The sequence below is a fragment of the Heptranchias perlo genome, chromosome 33 (assembly GCF_035084215.1).
Source record: "Heptranchias perlo isolate sHepPer1 chromosome 33, sHepPer1.hap1, whole genome shotgun sequence".
Taxonomy (NCBI): Eukaryota; Metazoa; Chordata; class Chondrichthyes; order Hexanchiformes; family Hexanchidae; genus Heptranchias; species Heptranchias perlo.
In genome coordinates this window covers 13,816,031-13,840,154 of record NC_090357.1, presented here as the reverse complement: position 1 = coordinate 13,840,154, position 24,124 = coordinate 13,816,031, and the positions used below count along the sequence as shown (strand labels likewise).

The 24,124-nt window shown below is 39.6% G+C and overlaps 1 protein-coding gene across 8 annotated transcripts in view; it reads left to right on the top strand.

The window, feature by feature from the left end:
* Positions 1-24,124, top strand: part of LOC137301486 (neural cell adhesion molecule 1-like) — a 441,173-nt gene that overhangs the window by 299,346 nt on the left and 117,703 nt on the right. For 4 of the 8 annotated variants that reach the window (XM_067970998.1, XM_067970997.1, XM_067971001.1 and 1 more), the window contains exon 9: positions 2,826-2,855. The exons of the other annotated variants lie outside the window; for them this stretch is intronic. In XM_067970998.1, coding sequence (XP_067827099.1) covers positions 2,826-2,855 — 30 coding nt within the window. The remainder of the gene's footprint in view (positions 1-2,825; positions 2,856-24,124) is intronic. 8 annotated transcript variants of the gene reach the window in all.

The window sequence follows — 24,124 nt, the reverse complement described above, 5'->3', positions numbered from 1 at the left end:
TTGGTGATGGAGAGAATATGTGATCGGAAGCTCATCTCAGGGTCAATTAGGATGCCAAGGTTGCGAATGGCCTGGTTCAGCCTCAGACAGTGGCCAGAGAGAGGGATGGAGTCGGTGGCTGGGGAATGGTGTTTGTGGTGGGGGCGGAAATGGGGTAAATTTTAATGTCGAGCCGGGAAGAAAGCGGGGGGGTGGGGGGGGGGGTGCGGTGGTGGGAGGGGATTTTGACGTAAGGACGTCTTTCAATTTTTTTCATTAGGTTTCCTGTCCAACAGCCAGCCAAATTGACTGTCTGTCTGTCAGTCAGACGAGAGCAGCCAGGGAGTAGATGCCAGCAGGTAAATCTTAAATTATGGGGTGGGGGGGTGGTGTTGGAGATCATGGGGGAGGAGTCGGATACCGTGGGGCGATGGGGGGAGCAGGGCGCGTGTGTTGGATCGCGGCAGGTAGGCTTGTTGGGCCTGGAGGAAACACTCCTGCTTCTCCTGGCTCACAAGCAGTGCAGTAAAGGCACCTACCTGCTGAGCTAGGCCTTCTCGCCGCCTCTTACATGGCGTGAAGCAGAAGGCCGGGGAATCCCAAAGCCCAGGAGTTAAAAATAAAAATGCTGTTAAAATGCGGGTCTGCAGCCTCCTTAAAAGATTTCACTGACCGACCCGCCTCCTGAGAGCGGGTTGGTTGCCCGCCCCCTGACCTGCCTCCGTTAAAACTGGAAGTGGGCGGGCTGGGGTTGAGTTTTACTTCACTACAATTTTTGGGGGATGCTGTTGTGGGAAAGGCCAAGTGGTTCCCTTTGGGAAGGAGAGCCACTCCAAGTTGCTCCTGCATGCTTCCTCGCAGCCAGCTACTGATGAATATTGGGAGGGTTCTGGGTGCAAATTACCTGCCTACGCTCATGGTTGATGCATGACAGAGAGAGACTAAAGAGAGGACGGATTCGGAATAATAAAGTATATTGCTCACTAAAAGAAAAGACAGTTGTTTTTTCCTCGCACTTAAGATCAACACATTCTCACATAACAGTAATGATAGTCCACTCACAGTGGCCCTCACTGGGTGTTGAAGTTTCTATAGGTTTGGGAACAGTTGATTTAGATGTTCACTACTTATACCATTAATTTTTATTTTCTATGATATAACATAGTGAAAACATCAAGTAGGGCTGCACAAAAAAAACAAGTGGGGTGATTTTAAACCCCATGAACGGGTGGGTTGGGAGCAGGTGGGAGTTGAAAATAGTCGTTTTTTTGGGTTGCGACTGCAAAACTTTTGGACTTGGCATTCCCGGTGGGAAGCCTGTACTTTTCTGCGCCAACATTAAACCCGGAAATAAAGCTGGGTTGCGGTCGCGACCCAAAAAACAACTCTTTTCAACTCCCACCCGCCCCCAACTCACCTGTTCTTGGGGTTTAAAATCACCCATAAGGGGTTTAATCATCAAGTTTGTGTGATCATTTTACAAAGTTTTGTCGTTAGATGAAACTGAATTTTTTTATTGAATGTAGATTTGGGAGTCAGCATGCACCCTTTTTAATTTAATTGATGTGGTTTCCTCAGCTTGTATGTCTGCTGCCTGTGTTTTGCAATGTAATTGTTATAAATGTTGAACCAAAATCCTTGTTGTCAGGGACTATGCTATAGTTAAATCAGAGTTAGCGTTATCACTGGAATGTTTAAATTTTGCTTTGTTATTTTTTAAATAAATCATATGGTGCTTGTCAATTTCCAATCATCTTCTAGTGGAGCCCCAGAAAAATGTTTATCACACTGACATTGTAATTAGTTATTTGATTTTTTAAAAAAGTTTTTATGTTCCAGTGTAAGTTGATGTTGCTATAGGGAAACACTGAGGCAGTATGAGTGCTTTATTTTATATCTGAAATTTGAACAAGGAATATGGTAATACAAAGGGTGACTTCTGTGTAAAAGTGCCAGTATCAGGTACCAGAAAAAGAGGCATTATTTGAAGAAGTTCAGTGAGACAAATGCCAGTTATTTCCATAGCGGTCCTTCAAACAGGCTATCATAACTTCACTATAACATCCGTGGACACCCCAGAGAAATGGTATACAAAGTGTTTATGCTGTTTCTCTGGGGTTTCTGAGGATCTTCCACCGAAGTTACAGGGGATGATTCGGGGAACCTCAGTGGAAATTCAGCCCCGAGGAAAAAACATTGAATTGTGAGCCTAGAAATTGCTATTTCCAATATTATTGAGGGATTATTGTGTCCCTGTAGCATTTTTCTGTTTGACAATTTAATGGAGGCATTAACCCATTTATTTTAAATGTGCTAATACCTCCCTTAAAATAGTGGACAGAGGAATATGCTACAATTGCCTTATGATTTCAACTGCTAAAATCAGCAACATTAATTTCTAAGCTTTGGTTTCTGTGTTCAGGATTGGGAGATATGCAGAATATGGGACAAATTACAATTGTGGAAGCAGCCTAGTTTTTCCACTATTAAAAATATAATTGTCGTAAAATACTGTAAAATCAAATTTAATAAGTAACTGAATTTCATGTTAGATAAACTCTTATTACTGCAGTTGAGCCTGGTTATTGCACGCAATATTTATTTTCCAAGGTTTGGGCATCTTTACTGAACTTAATGGAATTTCTGCCAAGACCAAGGGAAAAAAACTTTGTGGTGAGGACTTATCACCTTTTTTAGTAATGAGGTATCCACTGTATTTGCATAGCCATTATAGACATTGTTGCCTGCACAAAGCATTTTTAAATGTAACACTTGTAGCTGGCTGTGCATGTTCATTATGTTAACATATGTCTAAAGTACTTGTGTTTCATGTTTGTTTTCTCCAGGCTTCATGGACACGGCCCGTGACGCTAAAGGTATGGCTACTTGCCTGTAGCCAAACTCTCTAACTCTCTTAACAAGCACTAGCACAGCACAGAGAGCGAGTTTAAAAAATAGTCACTAAAATTAACCAAACTAATACTTTCGATATAGATTATAAAGGAGAGCAATTTACTAATGGATAGCATTTACAGTAATGAAAGTTAAAATTTCAGGTAGACATTTGCTTTTTTCACATTGTGAAAGTGTTGCTGCAAGGCTCACATATTTTGAAGGAAAATGTTGATGTGCTACTGCCAGATGCCATTATGTGAGTTATTAATAAAGCAATTTAAAGACATGAAGTATTATTGAAATCATACGATTAATGTCTGACTGAGCTGCATACTCATCAATCCAAAGACTTTCCAGATTTAGTTTTGAACCTCCTCACTCTAAGCCCCTCCATTTAGTTACTTTTTAAAACTCGTATACAAACTATTAAGAGAAGTAAATGAATTTAGATAATTTTACATTTCTTTAATAATTTTACTTATTCTACTTCTGAGCATTGTGGTGAAATAGTGTATGTGTATATATGTTTATTATATACAATAAACATCTGGTTTAAAAATGATCAAATAAGTAGCCACCATACAAGACTGGGTTAGCTCATAGTTGTCTTCTCTGTTTACTGATCATGCATATCTTAAAATACTTTTAATTAGTGAAGTGACACTTTGAAAGTTATACCATATTGTATAAAAATGGTAAATCTTCAGTGACCAGTAAACAATATTGTATTTATTGGATAATACACTTTTTTTTGAAGCAAATTCACTCCATCTTTTAGAAAATCACAGAGAAGTACTTGAAAGTCATCCAGATATTGTGCATCTCTTGCCAGCTGTAAGGGCAGGTAGAATACCTGCTCCCAGGACTATGTCGAGTTGACTTTATAACTGCCTTTTAAAAGATGAGAGCACAAGAGTGGCCAAGGGTAACTGGGCTACTAATTTGCTTCTGTGCTTGCCAGAAAATACCAAGCTTCCACACGATATCCTCTTTGCAGCGATGTGCCTGAGGTTGGAATCATCAGTGCTAATCTGTGTCTACCATTCCATAGCATGGGGTGTTGGTACAGCAGTACGCTATGCTGCCTTGCAATGCATTGAGCTGATATTCAAATTTAAAGGCAATTTGAGCAATTTTCTTGTGGTGACAGCATGAGTCATTTAGCACTTTAATATTTTGATCCATTGCATCTTAATTTTATTGCTGGCAATAAATTAAGATATTTAATCAGGTGTTAGTTAACTTATTTCAAATTTACCACTTCAGCAAGCAGATATCAACTACTTGAGCTTTGTGAATTAACATGATGTTTAGCATCCTGGCAAAGGAAAAGAGAAGGCACATAGGAGATCATGTTTTAGTGAAACAGAACTGTTTGTTTTAGTGAAACAGTACATCATGTATTTTTGGCACCAAGAAATCTTTGCCCACAGCAGAGGGCCATTGAATAGCTTGGACCAGCATTGTTTCAAAAAGGGAACACATTTTCTACAGTGCTGAGAAATGCAAGGGAGTATCAGAAGTGTATCGATGTATTGAAATTAAAAATGGAGTTCAATTTTTTTTTTAAATGTTCTTCAACAAACATAACCCATATAGCCCCCAAAGGATTCCTCAGTTGACCAAAACAAAATTGTGCAATACAGTGATTTTCTGCATCAGTGTCGTCAATTTTATAGAATCGCTGTATGCTGGTAAGTGTTATGAACTTTTCTTTTCAAAGTTAATCATTAGCAGTGCTGATAAAGCCCTTAATTATAATCTTCCCAATATTATTTAGTAAAGTCTTACTCATCATTTATGTAATGTTTTTGTCTAAAAATCGCTTGCTGCACTTAAAGTAGATGAATCAATTATTGGTTATTTTTCTTCTGCGCAGTCTTAGTATAAAAAGATGCAGTTCAGGTATAGTACAACTTAAATTATTGATGAGATATTCTGTCATGCTTCCACAGAAATATATCAAGTTCCTCACAGTTGTATCTAGAACTCAATACCAACGTGGAGGAATGTAAGCATGTAGAAGATAGTGAGACTTCTTGCAAGGAAGAGTGCATCGCAGCCTCCTAAAGACAATGAATCTGGGTGCAGTCATTACATTATGCTATTGAGCTTCCCACCTGCAGCAGAATTGTGGACCACGCAAGGCTGTTTCTAGATTGAGCCATACAGAGGTTCTGGTGAAACAGAAAAGGGGCCAGGTCAACCATAGTGGACAGGTGCTGGCACTTCACCATCAGTAGCACACAACCCAAGTGTGCTGAATGATGACACTTGCCTGCTTAGGTGGTCTTTTAGTGATGGATATTCCACCATTCCTTCCCCAAACATTGCCTCAACTATTTCAACTGTGATCTCCAGATATACATGCTTACAAGGATAGTTAATTCAGTCCAGAAAGGAATACAGTTAAATGATTGCTAGGGTTTGATAATGTCATGTTTAAGTAGACATCTCTGTGTAGGGACACAAGACAAATTTCAGTGTCACTGTTGACATGGGTTAGAAATCTGTGCTGGAAGCACTGATGCAAAAGACAAACCGACACTGGTAGAGTATCTTTTGAAATATTCATTGGTGTGGAATAGGAGTAGTGTCTCTTTAATAATTCATTAAGGTAGAATGAAAAATGTCAGAGGGATAAAAAAAATAGCTATCTTAAAAAGAGCAAAAGTCACAGAGCACAGTGATTAAAATCATTCACTTGTAGAAAATCTGAGACTTTGCTGAGTTCAACTTCTCTTACATACAAATCAGATGATTCAAAAATGTTTCACTCAATTACAGCAACACGACATTGGTAGCAATTTCACTCTTAATTTTTCCATTGATATTCATTCGATTATAGACAGTTAACGGACTGTAGGGAGGCTGAAAATTAGTGGCCTTTCTTGCACACACCTGCTGTAACTCCAGCGGGATTACACCAGAAAGGCCGGAATTTAAGCTTGGACCTGGATATGCTGGATCTTTCAAGGCAGGAATTTTTTTTCTATCTGTTAAGCTGCAGCCTTATGAAGGGGCTATTAAAATTTCTCTCTTGAGGGGACCTGGCACCTTAGAACCAGCAACTTGCACCACAGTGGGTGGTCTGTTGAGAAAGGCAGGTGCTGTAGATGTGCCACTGGTGACACGGGCACCTGCCATTGGAACCTTAACCAGAGAACTTCCTGTGCACCTTCTGAACTTTGGCGGGGTCAACGGCTGAGGTTCCAGGCGGGTGCATGTCCCACGGATTTTTTGCCCCTGCTTGAATTTAAAGTGATACTTCAAGAGCAGATAGATTTTTGTTGTTCAGTGTATTATTGAAAGGAATTGTGAGAGATTGTATATGTCCAGCCTTTGCCGATTCTGAGAAGTACTACTACGACAAAAACAACAATTACTTGCATTTATATAGTACCTTTAACATAGTAAAATGTCCCAAGGCATTTCACAGGAGCGTTTATCAAACAAAATTTGACACTGAGCCACAGGTGGCCAAAAGCTTTGTCAAAGAGGTAGGTTTTAAGGAGCATCTTAAAGGAGGACAGAGGCAGAGAGGATTAGGGAGGTAACTCAAGAGCTTAGGGCCTAGGCAGCTGAAGGCACGGCTGCCAATAGTGGAGTGATTAAAATTGGGGCTGCACAAGAGGCCAGAATTGGAGGAGTGCAGAGATCTCAGGGTTCTGGCGCTGGAGGAGGTTACGGAGATGGGGAGGGGTGAGGCCATGGAGGGATTTGAAAACGAGGATGAGAATTTTAAAATCAACGAGTTGCCGGAACTGGGAGCCAGTGTGGGTCGGCGAGCACAGGGGTGCTGAGTGAACTGGACTTGGTGCGAGTTAGGTTACGGACAGTAGAGTTTTGGATAAGCTCAAGTTTATGGAGAGTGGAAAATGGGAGGCTGGCCGGGAGAACATTGGAATAGTCAAGTCTAGAGGTAACAAAGGCATGGATGAGGGTTTCAGCAGCAGATGAGCTGAGGCAGGGGCGGAGATGGGCGATGTTATGGAGGTGGAAGTAGGCGGTTTTGGTGGAGGAGCGGATATGTGGTCGGAAGCTCAACTCGGTGAAATAGGACGCCATAGTTGCGAAAAGTCTGGTTCAGCCTTGGACAGTGGCCAGGGAGAGGGACTGAGTTTACAAAACTTAAAAATGTGCAGTCAATAGTTTGTTTTTTTTGTGTAATAAATATGGGTTTCATCAGATGAGAATAAAATTATGATTTCAAAGGATGTAGGAGGACTATTTTCTGAATGTTGGCAATTTTTATGCTGACATAGGAAAATAGGAGACTTGACATACAAATGTGTCTATATGTTAATGTCAATTTCTATTTTATGGTATAATTTGCAGCATTAGAAGGCAAAGAAAGAACTTGCATGTATGTAACACCTTGCACTTTCTCAGGACTTCCAAAAATGTTTTATAAACAATGGATTTGTTTTGAAGAGTAGTTACTGCTGTTCTGCAGCAAACACAGCAGCCAATTTGTGCAAAGCAGCATTATCGTATTTCAATCTTATTACTCCTTGTGGATTATAGGTCTTGTATTGTTTTTTGCCATTGAATTCTGTTGTCGGCATCCACTTCCAACTGATCCCATGTGTAGCCCGCTCTTTATACTTTGGCATCCAGAGTTCGACACCAACTCTTTATTGGTCTGCCTGGTCTTTTTCATTGGGGAGTCCATTTCAACAACTGTCTGGTGACACAAATTTGGAGTTTTCTAAGGGTATGGCTAATCCAACCCCATTTTCTTCTTATTTGCAACTCTATTTTCTCCTGCCCCGTGTTTTCCCACAGTTCTTAGTTTTTGATGATCTCCGACCAGCGAATGCCCAAGAAAATTTGTAGACTTTTATTGACAAATATCTGTAACTTGTTTGTCGTGGTCTTAGTTTCTCTCCATGTTTCAATTCTGTATAAAAGCACTGACTTGACAATCAAGGTTCTACAAACAACAAATGAATGGTCACCTAACGTGTTTTTGGTGGTGTTGGTTGAGAGAAGTGTTATCTTGGATACTGCAAGAACTTCCTGCACTTCTTCAAAGAGTGCCATGGGATAATTCCACCTGAGCAGGCAGACGGAGCCTTGGTTTAATGTCTCATCAAAAGACAGAACCTCCAGTAATGTAGCAGTCCCTCAGTGCTGCCCCTGAAGTGTCAGCCTAGAAGTGCTCATCTTTCGATAGTTTTATGCCAGCAGATTTAAGACTACCAATTGAGCCAATTAATGGGGTCAATCCAATCTACTGAAATAACTAATGTTAGTGTCAAACAATACAGAAGCTTAATGATAGCCAGCAAAACAGTCAAATTACGACAAAAGTTTAGCATTGCACCAGAAGATGATAAACTTTGTGTCCCCACAAATTGGAAGATACGACATTGGGTATTGCAAAAATGAATCCATTCCAGGAGGTTGTGGAGGAAAGAGTGATAGGCCAGTGCAAGAAGAGGGGAACCAAAGACCCGACATTATCCTTAAGAAAAGGGGATACCACATGCAGCTGAATTTTATGAATGTGTTGGAGTAGCAGTGTGGAAGATGCTTTAGGCTCACCTAGAATACGATAATTTTGTGGCAATTGATTATGACCGATGGGGTCCTTTGTGCCTCCACCTGTTCTGCCTGTGGCTGTGAAATTGACTGCAACAATCAATTTCCTGACTGTGGGTTATTCAAGTGCTGGAGGTGATTTTGCCAGCATTAATCAGAGCACTTTGTCCCCCTGGAATCAGCAGGTGACTGATGAACTATTCTGGAAAGCTGGCAGGTTCATTCATTTTGCCAGAAATCCTGAGCGTTATATGCTGTTGCTGATTTTCCCAGAGGTTTGCTTGAGCTCGGTTGGACGGATATGGAAAAGAGCCTGTCATCAGTAAATCTAATAGCTTACATCAACCAAAAGAGCTTCTATTCTCTTAACATTCTATTCTCTTTCTAATGCTTAGCAAAATGCCCTCCAGGTGAATCCTTACTGATTATGAACAAGACATGGATTCCCCAGTTATTTTTGCAACATGACCAGCTGCAGTGCTGGCATTTGGTAAACCATGGTTATCAATTGTAACTATGGCTGTGATGACATTATTCAACCTCCCAGCACCATCAGTAGAGCTAAGCATGCATAACTACATACTCCCATCAGCAAGTACATTGTTGGTTTCATAAAACAATGATTCCAGCGATTGAATCACTCTGAAGCAGCTGGGCAATGTGATCCAGAGAAGTTGAGAAGATTCATTGTTATGCTGCATTATATACAATGCAACTGTTACAAGAAGTGTCCATCGGGACCTCCGAGAAACATATCTGGGCCATGTCAAGGGATTGCGAAGCTGGAACTGGCTGCACCCAGTGTTGGGTAAGGAAATGTTTTTACACTGGCAAGAGAGATTAGGGACAAATTAATTAAATAAAATTTCAGTTGAAGCAAACTCTTGTTAATGCATCTTGTATTCCTTGTGCGTTTTTGCATGACGTATTTTGAAATATACACTACATGCTAGTGTCCTCAGCAATATGTTCACTTTACTTTCACCAAAGGAAATAGATGTATCATTTCAAGCTAATACTTTGTTACCCATGTACTGTGTCTTCACCTACTTCACTGGAAGTGACATATAACTGAACACAGCCAAAGCACAGGAGTAGCTGGAAATGAACATATCTTCTAGAAATCTTGGGCTTGTTTTAACAGCCAAGTCCCAGAGGAAACAAGGTGGGGGTGGGATGGTGGCGTAAGTTTAAAATGGATGGGGGTCTGCCACCCTGTTCTGGCTGACTGATTTGTCATTTTAATCTGAGGCCTGAATGGGGCAGCAGTGATGGGTTTATCACCACACAAAACCTGTCAGGAACAGCAGCCAGGGCCAGTAGAGGTCCAGCAAAAGTAAGTTTTTTTTTTTAGTTTCCTTGTGGGCCAAGAGGAGCAGGAGTGCTCCTCCGGGCCTCACAAGGAAACCTGGACTTCTTCCCCCTCCCCGACAGGGATTCCCTCCTGGAGCATTGGCCTTGTGCTGGGGACCATACCCCTGGGCCCCCCGACGGTGGCCTCCTGCCACCTGATTGTAACGGTCAGGAAGCTGATACCTGCTGACTTCCTGGCCGTTTTGGTTGTTGATTCTGTGCACAAAAATTTTGCTGAAACTGAATGTTGTCATAATCTGATTGGACCAAATTGCATGTCAGCTCTCACTCCTGCAACATTTTCACTTATTGATAACTGCAGGGCCTCTTAATTTCTGCAAACCTAGCTCTCAGAGCTGCTCAGAAAGTTGACCCGATGTGAAATCCAGCTGTAAGGAGAGCAGTTTGCAACATGACCACTATGTTGCTGTATTTATGAAACAATGAGAATTCTATGGATGATAATCCTTATATGGTGGACTCTATCACAATCAGTTGACCAGCATTTCAAGATTGAGCCTGAGAAGGTGTCCAATTTCTGGATAGCAGCGTTGCAGATCAGTGACAGCACAATTCTTCCTCTGATGCTCCAACAGCTATGCTCTGAAGCCTTACTCAGTAAACTGTAGCCCCATCTCCTCCTGTAGTAATGGAAAGGAGCGGTGAATGCATGTGCCACAACTTGTGTTGGCAGCTTCTGCAGTAGTGGAGATATTTGGTTTGGTGTGCTGGTTGCCCTTGGACTCCAGGTAATTTGGCTTCATCTGTGGAGGCAGTGAGACCAACTCCTAGCAGCATCAGATAAGATCCTCAAATTCAATTCACCATAGATCAGTATTGGCAGGGGATTACTTTGATCACTTAATGAATAATGTTGCTTGCTACACTATCTGCCACTACAACAGATTTCGTTCTTGTTATAAGTATAGTAAATAAGTGAAACAACTTGGGGAAGTGCCAGTCTTCTATAGGCTTTCAAAACAGAAGAACTCAGCCACGCACACACAGAAGTCCTCCTCTTTTAGCTGTCTTGGCTAACTGTATTGTTCCCCTGAGCTGATTTCTTCGTATCATTAAATTTGTGTACACCTCCTGCAAGCTGCCCATGTATCTTGCATTGCATTCACCGATTTCATGATCTTATCCAAAGCCCCTCAATTGAAACTTGGGATGAGGGCAGTAAATCCACTGCCAAAGATTTTGGTGTGCTTGGGCATCATTTCATCTACCAAAAAGTCATAGATGACTTTTTTCTAATCAACCCTGGTGGTGGTATTACCACTTTGTTGCTTATAAAAATAATTGCTGGCTTGTTTAAGCAATTAACTGTGATAATGCACAGTATCTGATAGTTGGGTGCTGTAACAAGAATAAAGCATTTTTGACTATGATGGATATTTTTTGGAGTTTTTATCTTGTGAACGTGCATCCCAGACTGGCTAATGTACATACCTACGAGACAGAAATAATGCATAGCGCACGAAGGCTTTGACGTGTACAATGATTGCTACCATTGTCCTTGAATTGGTACACATTTCACAGATCATTCGAAATGTTTGGAACTGATCAATGGTTCAACTCAATCCATTCAATTGCAAGCATCCTATGGGCCATTTGGCAGCCTTATTTGTGTGGACAAATGCTGTTATGAATCCTGGGAATGTTTCACTATCTAAGTATAGTAATAAGAAATACAGTTTAATGTCTTTTATTCTGGGTATCTTCAAAGAAATTTGGAACTACATCTTGCGCAAACACAGCAGCAAGACTGAAGCCAGCAGAGATAATGGGCAAGTCAGCAACTCCATTTAACATACAGATACATAAGGAGTAAAGGAACAGTATTTCAATGGTTGGTTTTATGTTGAGAGTTAGTTCAAGGGAAGCACTTTGTTATTTTGAATCTGAGGAGAATTGTGAAATCTGTATTTCCTGTAAATCTACTGCTTGTATTAAAAACTATTAATTTACTTGTTCAATAAATTTATTTTGTGGTTTAGATGCTGAGCCACAGTCTGTTAATATATATTCTTGCTCTTGCCAGAGATGAAGGGGTCATATGGGGGCATATGATAATATATTCCAGTAAATTGAAGTAGATTGATGATGGTTGGCTGTGCAATGGTTGGAGTTCACTATATTTACCTAGATATTGGGCACACTCTCGTTCATAAGCCTGCTTATGGGATTGTTCAGTGATGTTGAACCAAAGGAAAATATCTGAAATAAAAACCACAAAATGTAATGGCTGCCTTAAACAATAACCAGCAGAATAACAAAATCTATGGAAGCCAAAAATGGGGCATGTTCAGCTTGGCAGTAATGAATGGAATTATTTTACTTCTGAGAATCCAAAATTCTCCCTCCACAGTCCACTTGGTACACTGTTCTACAGAGCAGAAGTGGTACCAGAAGCAGTGAGAGTTAATACATGGCACAGTGAAGACAGTGTGAAATTATCGCTGAGGAAAATGAGCCTGTTCGAAGTACTCCTATTAAACATTGCAGGGATATTTGGTAATATTATCAAGTAGCTAATGGTCTGTTAGAAACCAAAACCTCAATCCCTTGCCATTTGATACGATTATTGTTTTATTTTTTATGTTCCTGAAATTACATTGTGAGATATTAATGTTGGAACGCTGGCATATTTGCCCGAAATTCATTTTAGCAGAGGGTTAACCTGTTTAAACAAAATGGTAAAACACCTCTGCTAAAATATTTTTGGCACATACATTAATAGTCCATCCTTTTGTATCCCATAGTGCATTTTCAAGTCCACTGTTACATTGAAACATTTGAAATTTATTGTGACAATTTTTTTCAAAGCATCCAAAATGCCTACTCGTTAGAATTTTTAATTTGATCCTGGGAAATATTATTGAAGAGTATTAAAATCAAATAAATGATAATTATAGTTTAACTATTTCAGGAACTAAATGTAATGAAGACAGGAAGATGACAAACTGAATACAGTACGAGTTATTGATCTAGATGATGCTTTTATTTGCAGAATTGAAAAGAATGGTCGTTGCCAGTTCTCATTTAGTTTTATACAATAACATTAATTTGGAAATAATCCACCACATGCAAATTTTTGTGAATTAAATAGTTGCTGCATGACAGCAAACAAAATTGATTTGTCATCAAGTGACATTTTATATAACTGCTATATAGTTGAAGTTCCAATAAGTGTGCATTAGTAGTTTATGCCAAGAGTCAGGCATGAAAATTGGACTGGTACCACTGCAGATTCTACATGTATTGATATCGGGCATTTTTTTTTCTTAGTCCAAATTTTTAATGGACTTGTAAATTTCGAAACTAAGCTCATCACTTACTACCTTGTTGCACAAATTGTCATTATTTTGAATTCATCAATGAAGTAATGACAACAGTTATTGATTAAACATGATGCCCTGTGTTCTCTACATTAGAACAGAATCTTGTTATATTGAAAATGCATACAGTACCTGTCAATAATCCCTCTCTCTGCTTGGGGAAATACATATGTAGAGCAGCCATTCATTCCATTTTAATATGTTTACCTCTTGGTTGAGCACCCTTGTATTTCTACTGCTGTAGGTGTGAATAGACCTGCCCCCCGCCCCCACCTTCGCCACCATCCTGTTGCTGTACTATTTGATTATAAGGTGAAAGTACATCCTGTGCAAAGGTTGTAATGGGACTACAGCACCATACTTACAAATCGCTTGGCCAGGAAGAAGTGCTGTGGATGGTGTTTAATTATTAAACTACCAGTATCAACAGGTAACACAAGAAAAGTCACACCTTTAAGGAGATAACTAAAACCCTGTATTCCCATACACTTCAACAGCAGAGGCAAATAAAATGTTACCAAATTGGGGCAACTTCAACCATATGCATGTTCATGCAACTGACGATAATTCTATGGAAGGGCTATTTCTCGAACATGCAATCGTACATGATCTGTGCCATAAAATAATGCAAAGTAGTGGATGCTTCCCTTCCTAGTGGGTGCAAATGTTGCTTTCATTCTGAGGTCATCAAACATTCCACAGCTCTTTGAAGCAGAAAGAAGAATGGATGGATGGCTGTTCTTTGGCAATACAGGCTATGCAGTACAACCATGTGATCCATTTGGATAACTGTTCTACCCAAACGGAGAATAAATATAATGAGGCACATGAGTCCATTTCGTATTTTAGTGCATGTTGTGCAAATGTTTGCTGTTGTTCTGCTTTGCTCACCCCTTGTTCCCTTGTGAACTTCCAGCTAAGCATTGTATATGGGTTTTACTAAGTGCTGTCTTAGCTGTGGGAGTTAAATTGCTTCCCTAGGGTGAGTTGCTGCTAAGCCAACTGGTAGGTTGCAATGGATACAGAAGGCTTGCTGCCCATAACTCTGGTTAACCCTGATGTACTGCATCAGTGCCTTTGCTGCTGCCATTATAAGCTGCTTGTTTTCGGTGTGGTGCTTATTTTCATTTATGCGGTGACAGAGTTGCCTATGACATGACTGGCTACTTCATTGCATCTTCACGTGTGACACTGCTGGAGCCATCTCCTCACAATTGCCACTAACCTGCCTGCTCAACAATGAGTTCTTGAATACTTCCTCCATGGTTGTATGAAAAGCCTCATCACCTGTTGTTTAAATATTTTAATTTACAGTGAACAGTTTTTTCAGTTGAATAGAGTGTTTGCAGACTCCAGGGGCTCCAATTGCTGGTGCACTCCTGTTAAGGCTGAGTTATGATTGACAACCCAGGCAATGCACAGAATGTTCTGGATTCCCAGTCACATTCGTCTATTCCGGTAAAGTTGTATTATTGAATTACTGTTTTCTGTGCCACTTTGGTAATGAGATTCAGGAGCCATTTCCACATTCGTGTTACAAGTGGCCTTTTTGCTGTCTTGCATTTTTGGTCTGATTATGAGCATTTTAGATACTCTTAACAGCTGTGCATATGTTCACTGTTATCACTTGTATTTGGTATTTCCACTGCATTCACTTCACCATTTCTAATAACAGATTTGTTCCACACAGTTTTTGATCTGTTCTGTACAAAACCTTAGTAGTCCTATCTTTTGCATTTGAAGGAATTAGTTGATTTGCTATGTGTCCCACAATCCTTTCCTCAATATGGAGTAGCAATCATGTACACAACTACAATTGGTACAACTACATGGTCTGACTTTCGATTATATTTGGGGAGCCACTGCATTTTGGGTCTCTCTATTAGGCTGTGCAACATTCATTGTTTGATGCATGCTTTCTGTTTTTCTGTTAAGAGCCTGTGCTGTATTAAAATTATTACTACTCAGGACACGTATTTAGGCTTCCTACAGCACTCCAAACCTAAAATTGCGCAGAAGAAAGTAAACATAATTCAGTTTACACCTCCAGTGAAAGATACAATAGCAGTAACAGTAACTTACATTTCTATAGTGTTCCTTATTGACAGGTTTCTCAAGGCACTTTACAAGGTGGTGGCAAGCATTGGAAGGAAAAAAGGGACACAGCAAAAAATGTTCAGGTGGGGGCTGAAAGCCCAGTTGGATACCTAACATTTAAGTTGAATTAGACAAATACAAGCTGTAACAGAGCTGCCAGCATATTGTATTTAATATAGAGAGTCCAAGTTTTTAATTGAACTCGTCTTTTAAGTTTTGCCATTTGAAATTCTGTGCATGTGCAGAGAGATAGTAAAAGGATGTCAAGAGGTTTAAAGCATGTCCAACTCTGCAGCTTCGTGACAGACTCCCTCCTGGTGTTTAAAGAATTAAAGGGGGATGACCACATGAGACAGGGCTGAGACTTGGGGAATGAAATTTAACATAGTTCCCCTTTTTTTGGGGCATAAAATCAACTTTGGGGGGACGAATTTCAGGTCGCGATCTCCTGTGCCCGATCATCCCCGGATGTGTGCCAGCTACGAAATTAACAGCTGGCGACTGATTTCTAGGTGTGCAGGGTGCTTGCCGGTAACAGGCATGAGGCACCATACATATACAAATTTGGGTCCTAATACTAGTTGTACGACCCTGATCGAAATTGGTCAGTAAATTGGCGGAGCTTGCTTCAGAAACCGGTGTGAGTTGAATTTCTCTTCCTTTGTCTTTATGTAATCCTGTATGCTGAGCTATCTTGCTGTATGAAGGAATTAAAGATGCTGAGGTAAGACAGTTGTTTGTTAGACATCTGCTCTGCATATTGGAATAGTCCACCTTTGTAAGGTAGTGAGTATTTTCATTAATATTTGCTTACTGTAAAGAGATAAAATTCAGCAAAATATAAGTCATGCTACTTTGTTAAATTTTAATATTTTTAAATAAGTATTGAAAATTAATTTCTGTTTTGCTCTATTTCTTCCTTTGTCTTTGCTCAATCCTCACTTTTTTTCTTGCTGTCAAAAAGTTGATGATGAAAATATAGTTAATTATGGAAGATGGTTATCACTGGTTAGCAAATCATTTATGAGAGCATGAAAATTTAAAAAAAATTTTAAAAAGTTTTATTAATGATCAGAAACCATTAAAATATGGAATAATATGAGACCCCACATTTTTAAAAGTTAATTTTTAGTTGTTTGGAAGTCATTAAGAACTAACTTTTAAAACTTAGTTTAGTCTTGCTTTTTAAGCGTACCTCTTTGGTGGCGTAATTAATTACTTTCCAGCTGGGCAGATGAGCAAGTTTCCACTTTCTCAATGATTTCTCTGATTGCAGCGTTCGATGTCCCTTTAATTCGAAGCTGTCATATCGCCGGCGAACCACTAGGAGCAAGTTCACGATTTCTGCATTTTACTGCGCGTATGCAAACGTGGGAACTTGCTCCTTCAATTCACCACTAAAAACTGAGAGTGCTGTTGGGCTCCTCTGTAATTTCGGGAGCGATTTCTGACCCACTGTGTTCAGTTGGGATGTGTTTGGACTCATTTTTGAACCATTAACAATGGAGAACAGTAATCCTATCTGCCAATTATTTTCACAACTGCTGTCAGTCTGACACAGTACGTATTTGTTTGTAAACTTGAGAACCCATGTGACTATTTGTAGGTGCTCCAATACCAATGTTATTGGTGGTTCCTGCCTCTATCCTGCTGGCACTCATTAGTACTAAAACAACCACTGCCAGTTGCGTCTGTAAGTAGCAAGAACTTGTAGTAGACCTTAATTTCTTATGTCTGGCAGAACAAAGTGCCACTATCTTACCTCGGGAAGTGTATGATGTTCGACCCGACCTTTCATCTCAGCCCTTTCCAGTAAAGTGCTAATACCCTGAAAGCTGTGTGGTTATGGTACAGCCCATTGGATTACGCTTATCAAAATAGAATAAATCATCAAATTGGAAACCCAGCAAGTTGAAGTCCTTGCCCAGAATAATAAAAGTGAAGGCTGACTTTGTAGTAATTTGGGGGCATTGCTGCCCCTTGTTCTGGCGGCTACAGTATTTGTACCACATTATCTGTTCTTATGTAGGGCATGCAACAGGTTTGGGAGTCAGTCAGGAAAACCCTCCAAGTTAACAGAAAATAAACTACTTTGTAATTTACATCACACACATCAGAGATACGTTGAAATTGGAGAAGGAAGACGAAGGAAACAAGGCATTATACTCTGCTCACTTCTCTTTCTTTAACTCTTCCTCCTTTCGCACCACCCGTTGGAAGATTGAGATACCGGTTTCAGGTTGTTTGACCTTGTGCCCTCTCTTTTATCTGGATAGCATAATTTAAAGCCTTTTGAGGAACCATGTAGAAGCTCTTGGGCTTTTAGCTATGATTGCAGATCCTCACTAAGAGCCAGTATCTAATGAGATATGTGCGAACAGGCTGTTGTATTGCGAACTTGGGAAGTCTTTCCAGTTGTTCCTCGGTGCTGTTTGTTAGTCATGTATTCTGATGACAGCGAGCTTTGAGTATTGTGCAGCTGGTCGTCTTGTTTGTTACAGCTGTAAAACTGGGTACCCTTTGCTTTTTGAAATGGGAGTTCTTACTGCTATTTCGGGAGAACTGTATGGAGGTACTTGGAAGAACCTTCTGTACTTAACACTGTTGTGCAGACTCATACATTTCAAATGTTCCCGTTCCTTCACTTTCAGGAACTTCCATTGAGTGAGTAACATAACATTGCCAAATTGGATGTTGTTTGGCTTGCGGTGGCACAAAGTAGGCAGTTAGGCAAGATGTTGTTGGTTGCTGTTACCACAAGCTACGACCTTCGAAGGATGACTGCTAAGAGCTCTTCAGAATGTTTATCATATTGTCACATTTCTTTGTTCCCCTTTATCCTACTGTGGATCTGATGAGTTCAGTGTATTACAACAGGTATTTTGATTTTTGGATGAAATGTGCTAGACATGTAGCTAAAAATACAATAAAAATCAATATTATTTTTTTTTGTGTTGAATTCTCAAGAGTGTGTGTTCACACATACATTTTGTGAAGCCATTGTACTTTTTCATTGCATGGTACTTGCGAGAGGAATGCATTGACACATATAGAATGCCATTGAAATAGGTAGAGGAGGTGGGGAAAAATATTCATTTAAATTGTATTCACGCTACCCAGGAGAAATAAGGACTAGTTATTCCATCTGGTTAGTTTGGCATATATGCTGGTAAGGGTCCGAGGTGGGGTTTGGAGTTCTTTTGTAAATGAGGGCAAGTTTTGCTGTCCGTGTACAAGGTAGTAACTAAAGCCAGACCATGCCCATGCGAAAGAACTGATCTTATTTGTGTGAGCATGTCCTGCATGAGGGGCCTCTTTTAGAGTAATTTACTGCTTGGGTGGTAATGTGGCGGAGCGGGTGGGCTCTGAGCATTTCATAACACAGAATAAACTCTAAGGTCACTGGTACCCACAGGTGACAATTACACTTGGTTAGAATCTCACCGAGACTGAGGGGATTAAATTCTTCAATTGATGGCTAATTGAAGGATTTATGGATCTGAAGTGAAGTTAGTTTGGACAGTCTCACATCAGTTTAGTACATGAGTCCACAGCATAAAACTAGGCATGAGCAAAATTATAAGAACCTTTTATCCTGTAGCATAAAGTTAGAAATACTGATGATGAGATTTATTTGTGATTAGCTATGCTAAAACTTGACCGGAAACTACTCATAATGTGATTCAAAGATAGCAAGGCCACTCCAAGAGGCCACAAAGATAGATGACATGGGATAAAGAAATGTTACAATAGAGCTGTGCAGGATTTTTTTTTGATGGGGAGGAAACACATTGCTGAATAAACTATATGTAACCTGCTCAGCCAACTGATGTGGGACCTCTTGATGCCGTCACTGGGTGCACTAAATGAGAAAAGAAGTTATTTTTATCATGGCCTTATAAAACAATCCCTAATGTATGCTTATCTTGAAGTGTGAAATTTTATTTGATGGAGTAATGAGGAGAAAAAGTAGGTTTCCTGAAGTGTATTAAAAAAATTGCATACACTTATAATGTTCATTAAAATGTAGGGCAACTTTTTTCAAAATTGAAATGCCTAAATGTCTTTATTGGCATAATTCTGAAAGCACCCAAATTACTCTAACACTTTATATCTGTGGAGACTTTAAGTTTGCTCTTTTCAATAGTAAAAATGCAAAATTAAAATTTCATTGAAATTTTCTCAGCAGTTTGCTGCTAACTCTATTACTCAATGAAATTAAAATTCAATAAAAACAACAATTAAAATACAATGAAAATTAAATCTCACTAAAATTGTTCCACAGTAATGGCTTGAGCTTAAAGGAAGGGATTCGAATGAAAACCATTCTGTGACAATTTTATGCAGTAATAATGACTAATTCTTGCATTAATTGAAGAAAACTAGGACTACCCCCCAAAAAAAGACTACTTTAGTTCTTTATGAAGTTGAGCTAAAAAATTCTTTGATTCTGTTAATGAAACAAACGGTTTTCCGTGCATGGTGGTGGTTAGATCTGTGCAAACAATAGAGATATTTTTAGAGATAAGGCAGGCTAGCTGTTACCATCTATCATCATTTAGCTGTCATGTATATCACTTTACAGAGATTATTAAAAAATGGGTAACTTCAAGAGATGGGAATGAATTCAGTATGCAGGGGTGGAGGATTTTCAGGAGACAGAAAAGGCAGGAGAGCAGCAGGGATATCCAAATATTTTCAGGATAAATTGGAAATTTTTGATATTCCAGGGGAAGAAATAAGGACGTGCTTTTATATAGACCTTTAATGTAATAAAACCATTAGACAGTGCTTGAGTTAACTAGCAGGCATTAGTTGCATCTTTCAAGTGAATACATGTCTTCCATCAGCGCACAAAAAAAGCCATGCACCATCACCATCTGTTATGAATATAAGAATTATGTGGACATGATGGGCAGCTGGTATGATTTGCTTCTCCTCACCTCTAGAAAATAAAGTGGATTTGAGCAAAGAAAAAGTGAAGAAAATGGATCCCCTCCCCAATGTCGGTTTCTTTTAATTAGCATCTGCACCAACATTACTTTCACTCATCATTGCAGGTGGGGACTGATGAGAATGGGGAGTTGCTGACATCTGGTTATCCTTTTGGCAGTTAAATTCTTTCAGCCTCCTCGCAGACAGGAGTGCACTCCCTGCAAGCTCATTCCTGCCTCCCTCTCTGACAGCTTAGGGCAGCTCACTTTCTGCTACGTTTTAAGTGACAGAACATATCCTTTATTGCCAGTATTTAGCTTCTATACCCGGATAAGTGTGCTAGCTGGAGCTCTGCAAGAACATCGTCAAAGATCGTCTATTAGTTAAAATTTCAAGGGGCAGTCTATATGTGATCTTATCTAATGTGATGGCTTCAAACAACATTAAGAACTACCAAATTTGTAGTGGTTCTTTTCATTGTCATTGAGTGTGACACATTTGTGTGCAGTCAGCATTTGTTTGATAAGGTCAAACATAACATCAGTAACATAACTTAAACTTAGCAACTGACTTGGGTAAAGCATAATTAGACTTATTGTAAACAATTTTACAACACCAAGTTATAGTCCAGCAATTTTATTTTAACTTCACAAGCTTTCGGAGGCTTCCTCCTTCCTCAGGTAAATGGTCCATCACCGGCATCTCCACATCATAATTAGACTTAGGAACATAATTAGACTACATAACATACAAGATCAAAGGTTTAAAAGTGTGATTGTAATTGTCACTGTAAGGGTGGGGAAACAGGGTTTCCAAATACTTTCTGAATAAAACATTGGCTACTGTCACTCTTTTTTGATCTCTTTATATCTAAGTTTATTCAGAAACTTTGTGGACAAAAGAACTGTAAACAGCTTTCATGCTATTACGAAAATTTCCACTGATAGCAGCATATAAGTGACCTAGAGGGCCTAAATTATCAACTATACACCGAAAGAGTGATCTCTAGTAACCATCGACTCCTTCCCAGCAACTCACCTATGAATTTGCTTTTAAGCACTTAGTGTGTTGTTTAAAATGCCCAGTTATTCTACTTTTGAGCAAATATGACTTCCACAACTGGTCTAAAGGAGCCAATATAAACAGACAACCTTAAGCATCCCTTTAAATACCTGAGGAGCTCTATACCTAACAGTTAAAAATTAACGCACCCCCCAGGAGCACCATGTTTACCTCCCCACCAACCAGGACCAAATCCCATAGCAAGGGTCTCCTTTGTGGAAATAGGGCAGATTGTGAGTTAAAACATGATGGAAAGTTGAAGATAGAAACATCAGTAACATAACTTAAACTTAGCAACTGACTTGGTTAAAAGCATAATTAGACTTAGGAACATTAGCAAAGTCAAGTAACCAGAAATGCTGAAATCTAAGCTTTCTCATGTTTAATGTTTAGACTGAATTATAATTTAAAACCTATAAAATTGAAATGGTTTTAGTGAAAACTGAGCAAAATAGCAACAAGTTAAAGAAATAAGAATTGGTTAAATGCATGTGCTGAAAGTTGAACCTTGCGGATGAGGTTAAGTATATTAAATTATTTTACAGTTTTTTTTACATTTGTGTGAACACTTTTACAAAAATGGTGGAAAAATTAAAAAAAACAAAGGGGTCTCTGCACACTAAAAATATCGAAATTGTATGTTATGTAATTACTGATTCATGGTTCATGTGTACAGCAACAGAAAGTTGAGGGCAGTGTAATTTCAAAGTGTAAAAGCTATCTGTATGATAAGACCTTCCATTCAACTCAGTGAGGCCGGACTGCAACCTGAGTGTGGAAAACAAAATGATCAGTCTACATGGGTGAACCCAGACAGATTTTTAATTAACCTTCCCACTGTTCATGTCACTGCACAGTGACCTATAGCAGGGGAGCAGCAAAACACAGTTGTACAGTTCAGTCACAGTCATTTCAATTTCACTAGCTTTCATATTAGGTTACTGTTGGAAATAAAAGCATTACAGAACTGTGTATCCATATTCTTGCGGTGTTCTCCTCTGGTTCAGATGCCTGGACAACCTAAAGTGCTTTACATTGAGCTCCTACCTGCTGATGTGCCTGTAGATTGGTACTTGATAAAGAAACGACATGTTAGAAAATGGTCAGAAGTAAACACAAATTTTGATAAGATTACTTCATGACAAACTGCATCAAAATGCAAACTATAATGGGCAAAATTCCAAAATGTTGTCAGAAGAGATTTCAGAATCCTTTTCCTGCAGCTTCACTTCAACAGCTACACTTTCAGAACGCATAAATCTGGGGATAACACTGTCAATTTGGTCCTGGCCTCCCAAAGCGTTATTTACTGCTGCTGTGGTGAGTATGTGCCTTAAAGAGCATAATATTTAGCTTCACTTTTTCTTTATTTCTTCTGCTTTTTTTTTGGTCAATAACTATAACTGGCCCAGAAACATCTGTAACTCGTTGACTCCCTCCGCTATCCAGCATTTTATTTAATATCTAAGGTACTCAGTCCTCTTTTTTCCTTTTGTGAAAATAATGGTTCATGTTGAGTAAGTGAACTTTAAAGGCAAAGGGGCAATGATGAAGAAAAGCGGGTGAATGATGTTAGATGTCAAATGGCACAGTGGACATCTGATGTTGATGGTCCAATATTAAAATAAAATATAATCTGCACTTTATGGCATAGGGCACAATTAAAGGGACATAATTTTCTGAAAAAGTATCCTGTAAATATTTCATACTCTTATACTTACTATCTATATGTATATGTGTGTGTATAAAGCAGTGAGAGTTCACAACATTCCATTGGCATTGGACCTGTAGATGATGTTGAGAGGATGACATAGTGTAATCCATTAAGTACAGTGCAGCTTAACTAACGTTACATGACAGGCCGTTATACTAACCCTTAACTCCACCGTTCACTCTTGGAATCCTTTGTTGTCGTATTTGTTTCTCCTTTTTCTTCTGTAAGCAGTCACCCTCGTGTGAAAGAAACTGCACTTAGCACAGTTAGACATCTTTTGTCTCCTTTTTCAGACCTCTTGTCCAATGTAATGTTCTTTTGGTGCAGAAACTTCCTTTGAAGTCCTGTGTGATTCACACGAGCAGCATAAATTTATCAGTCTCAGTCTCATTGAAAATTCACCATTTGGGATCTTCAGTGCACCATTAATAGCCTGCTGTGAAATTTGTCTGTCAAAGTACCATACCATGTAGTCAACCCCTCATTTATGTTTTCCCCAAAAATTGCCCCAATGCCCATTAAGCATTTTGAGTTCTGTCTAGGCAGGATTAGAATGGCACTGAAAACCCGATCATTGGTACCCCCAAACTGAGCATCAATACGTATTGTGCAACCACACGCAAAGCATTAAAATAGACTGTGAAATAAAAATTCACTCCACCTCCAAACTGATAATCAGAACATTCCTTCTTGCTCCACGCCACTAAGCATCAAAAAGATCTGTGAACCACCCCATTCCCCCCACTGAGAATTTAAAATGAACCAAGTAGCACTGTTCCACCTCTCCTCTTTCCTCTCTTCTCTTTCCTCTCTCCCCTCTCCTCTTCCCCCTAGCTCTCGTCATCTTCTCTCCTCTCACCCTTTCACCACTCCTCTTCTCCAATTCCACCCTCCTTCCACTTCCCCCCCACTTCCTTTTCTCCCCTAAGGAGAAGGGGGCCGATTGTGAGCTGGCAGCAGCCCTCAGATGGCTCCACATCAAATAGAAAATGAACTTACCTTTTTGGTGGCGGCTGCTTGCTAGGTGGCATCCATGCCAGAATGTCTGTGCAGAGTACGCCAGGCAGCAGGTCTGCTCAGAGCAGCCCAATTTCTGAGGGGTCCTAAAACAGGCGATTGCCCCTTCATTAGGATATGGAAGAGGCCCAACGCCTGTTTTAGGTGGCTGCCTCAGATGTTTGAAAATTGTCCGAGGCCAAAA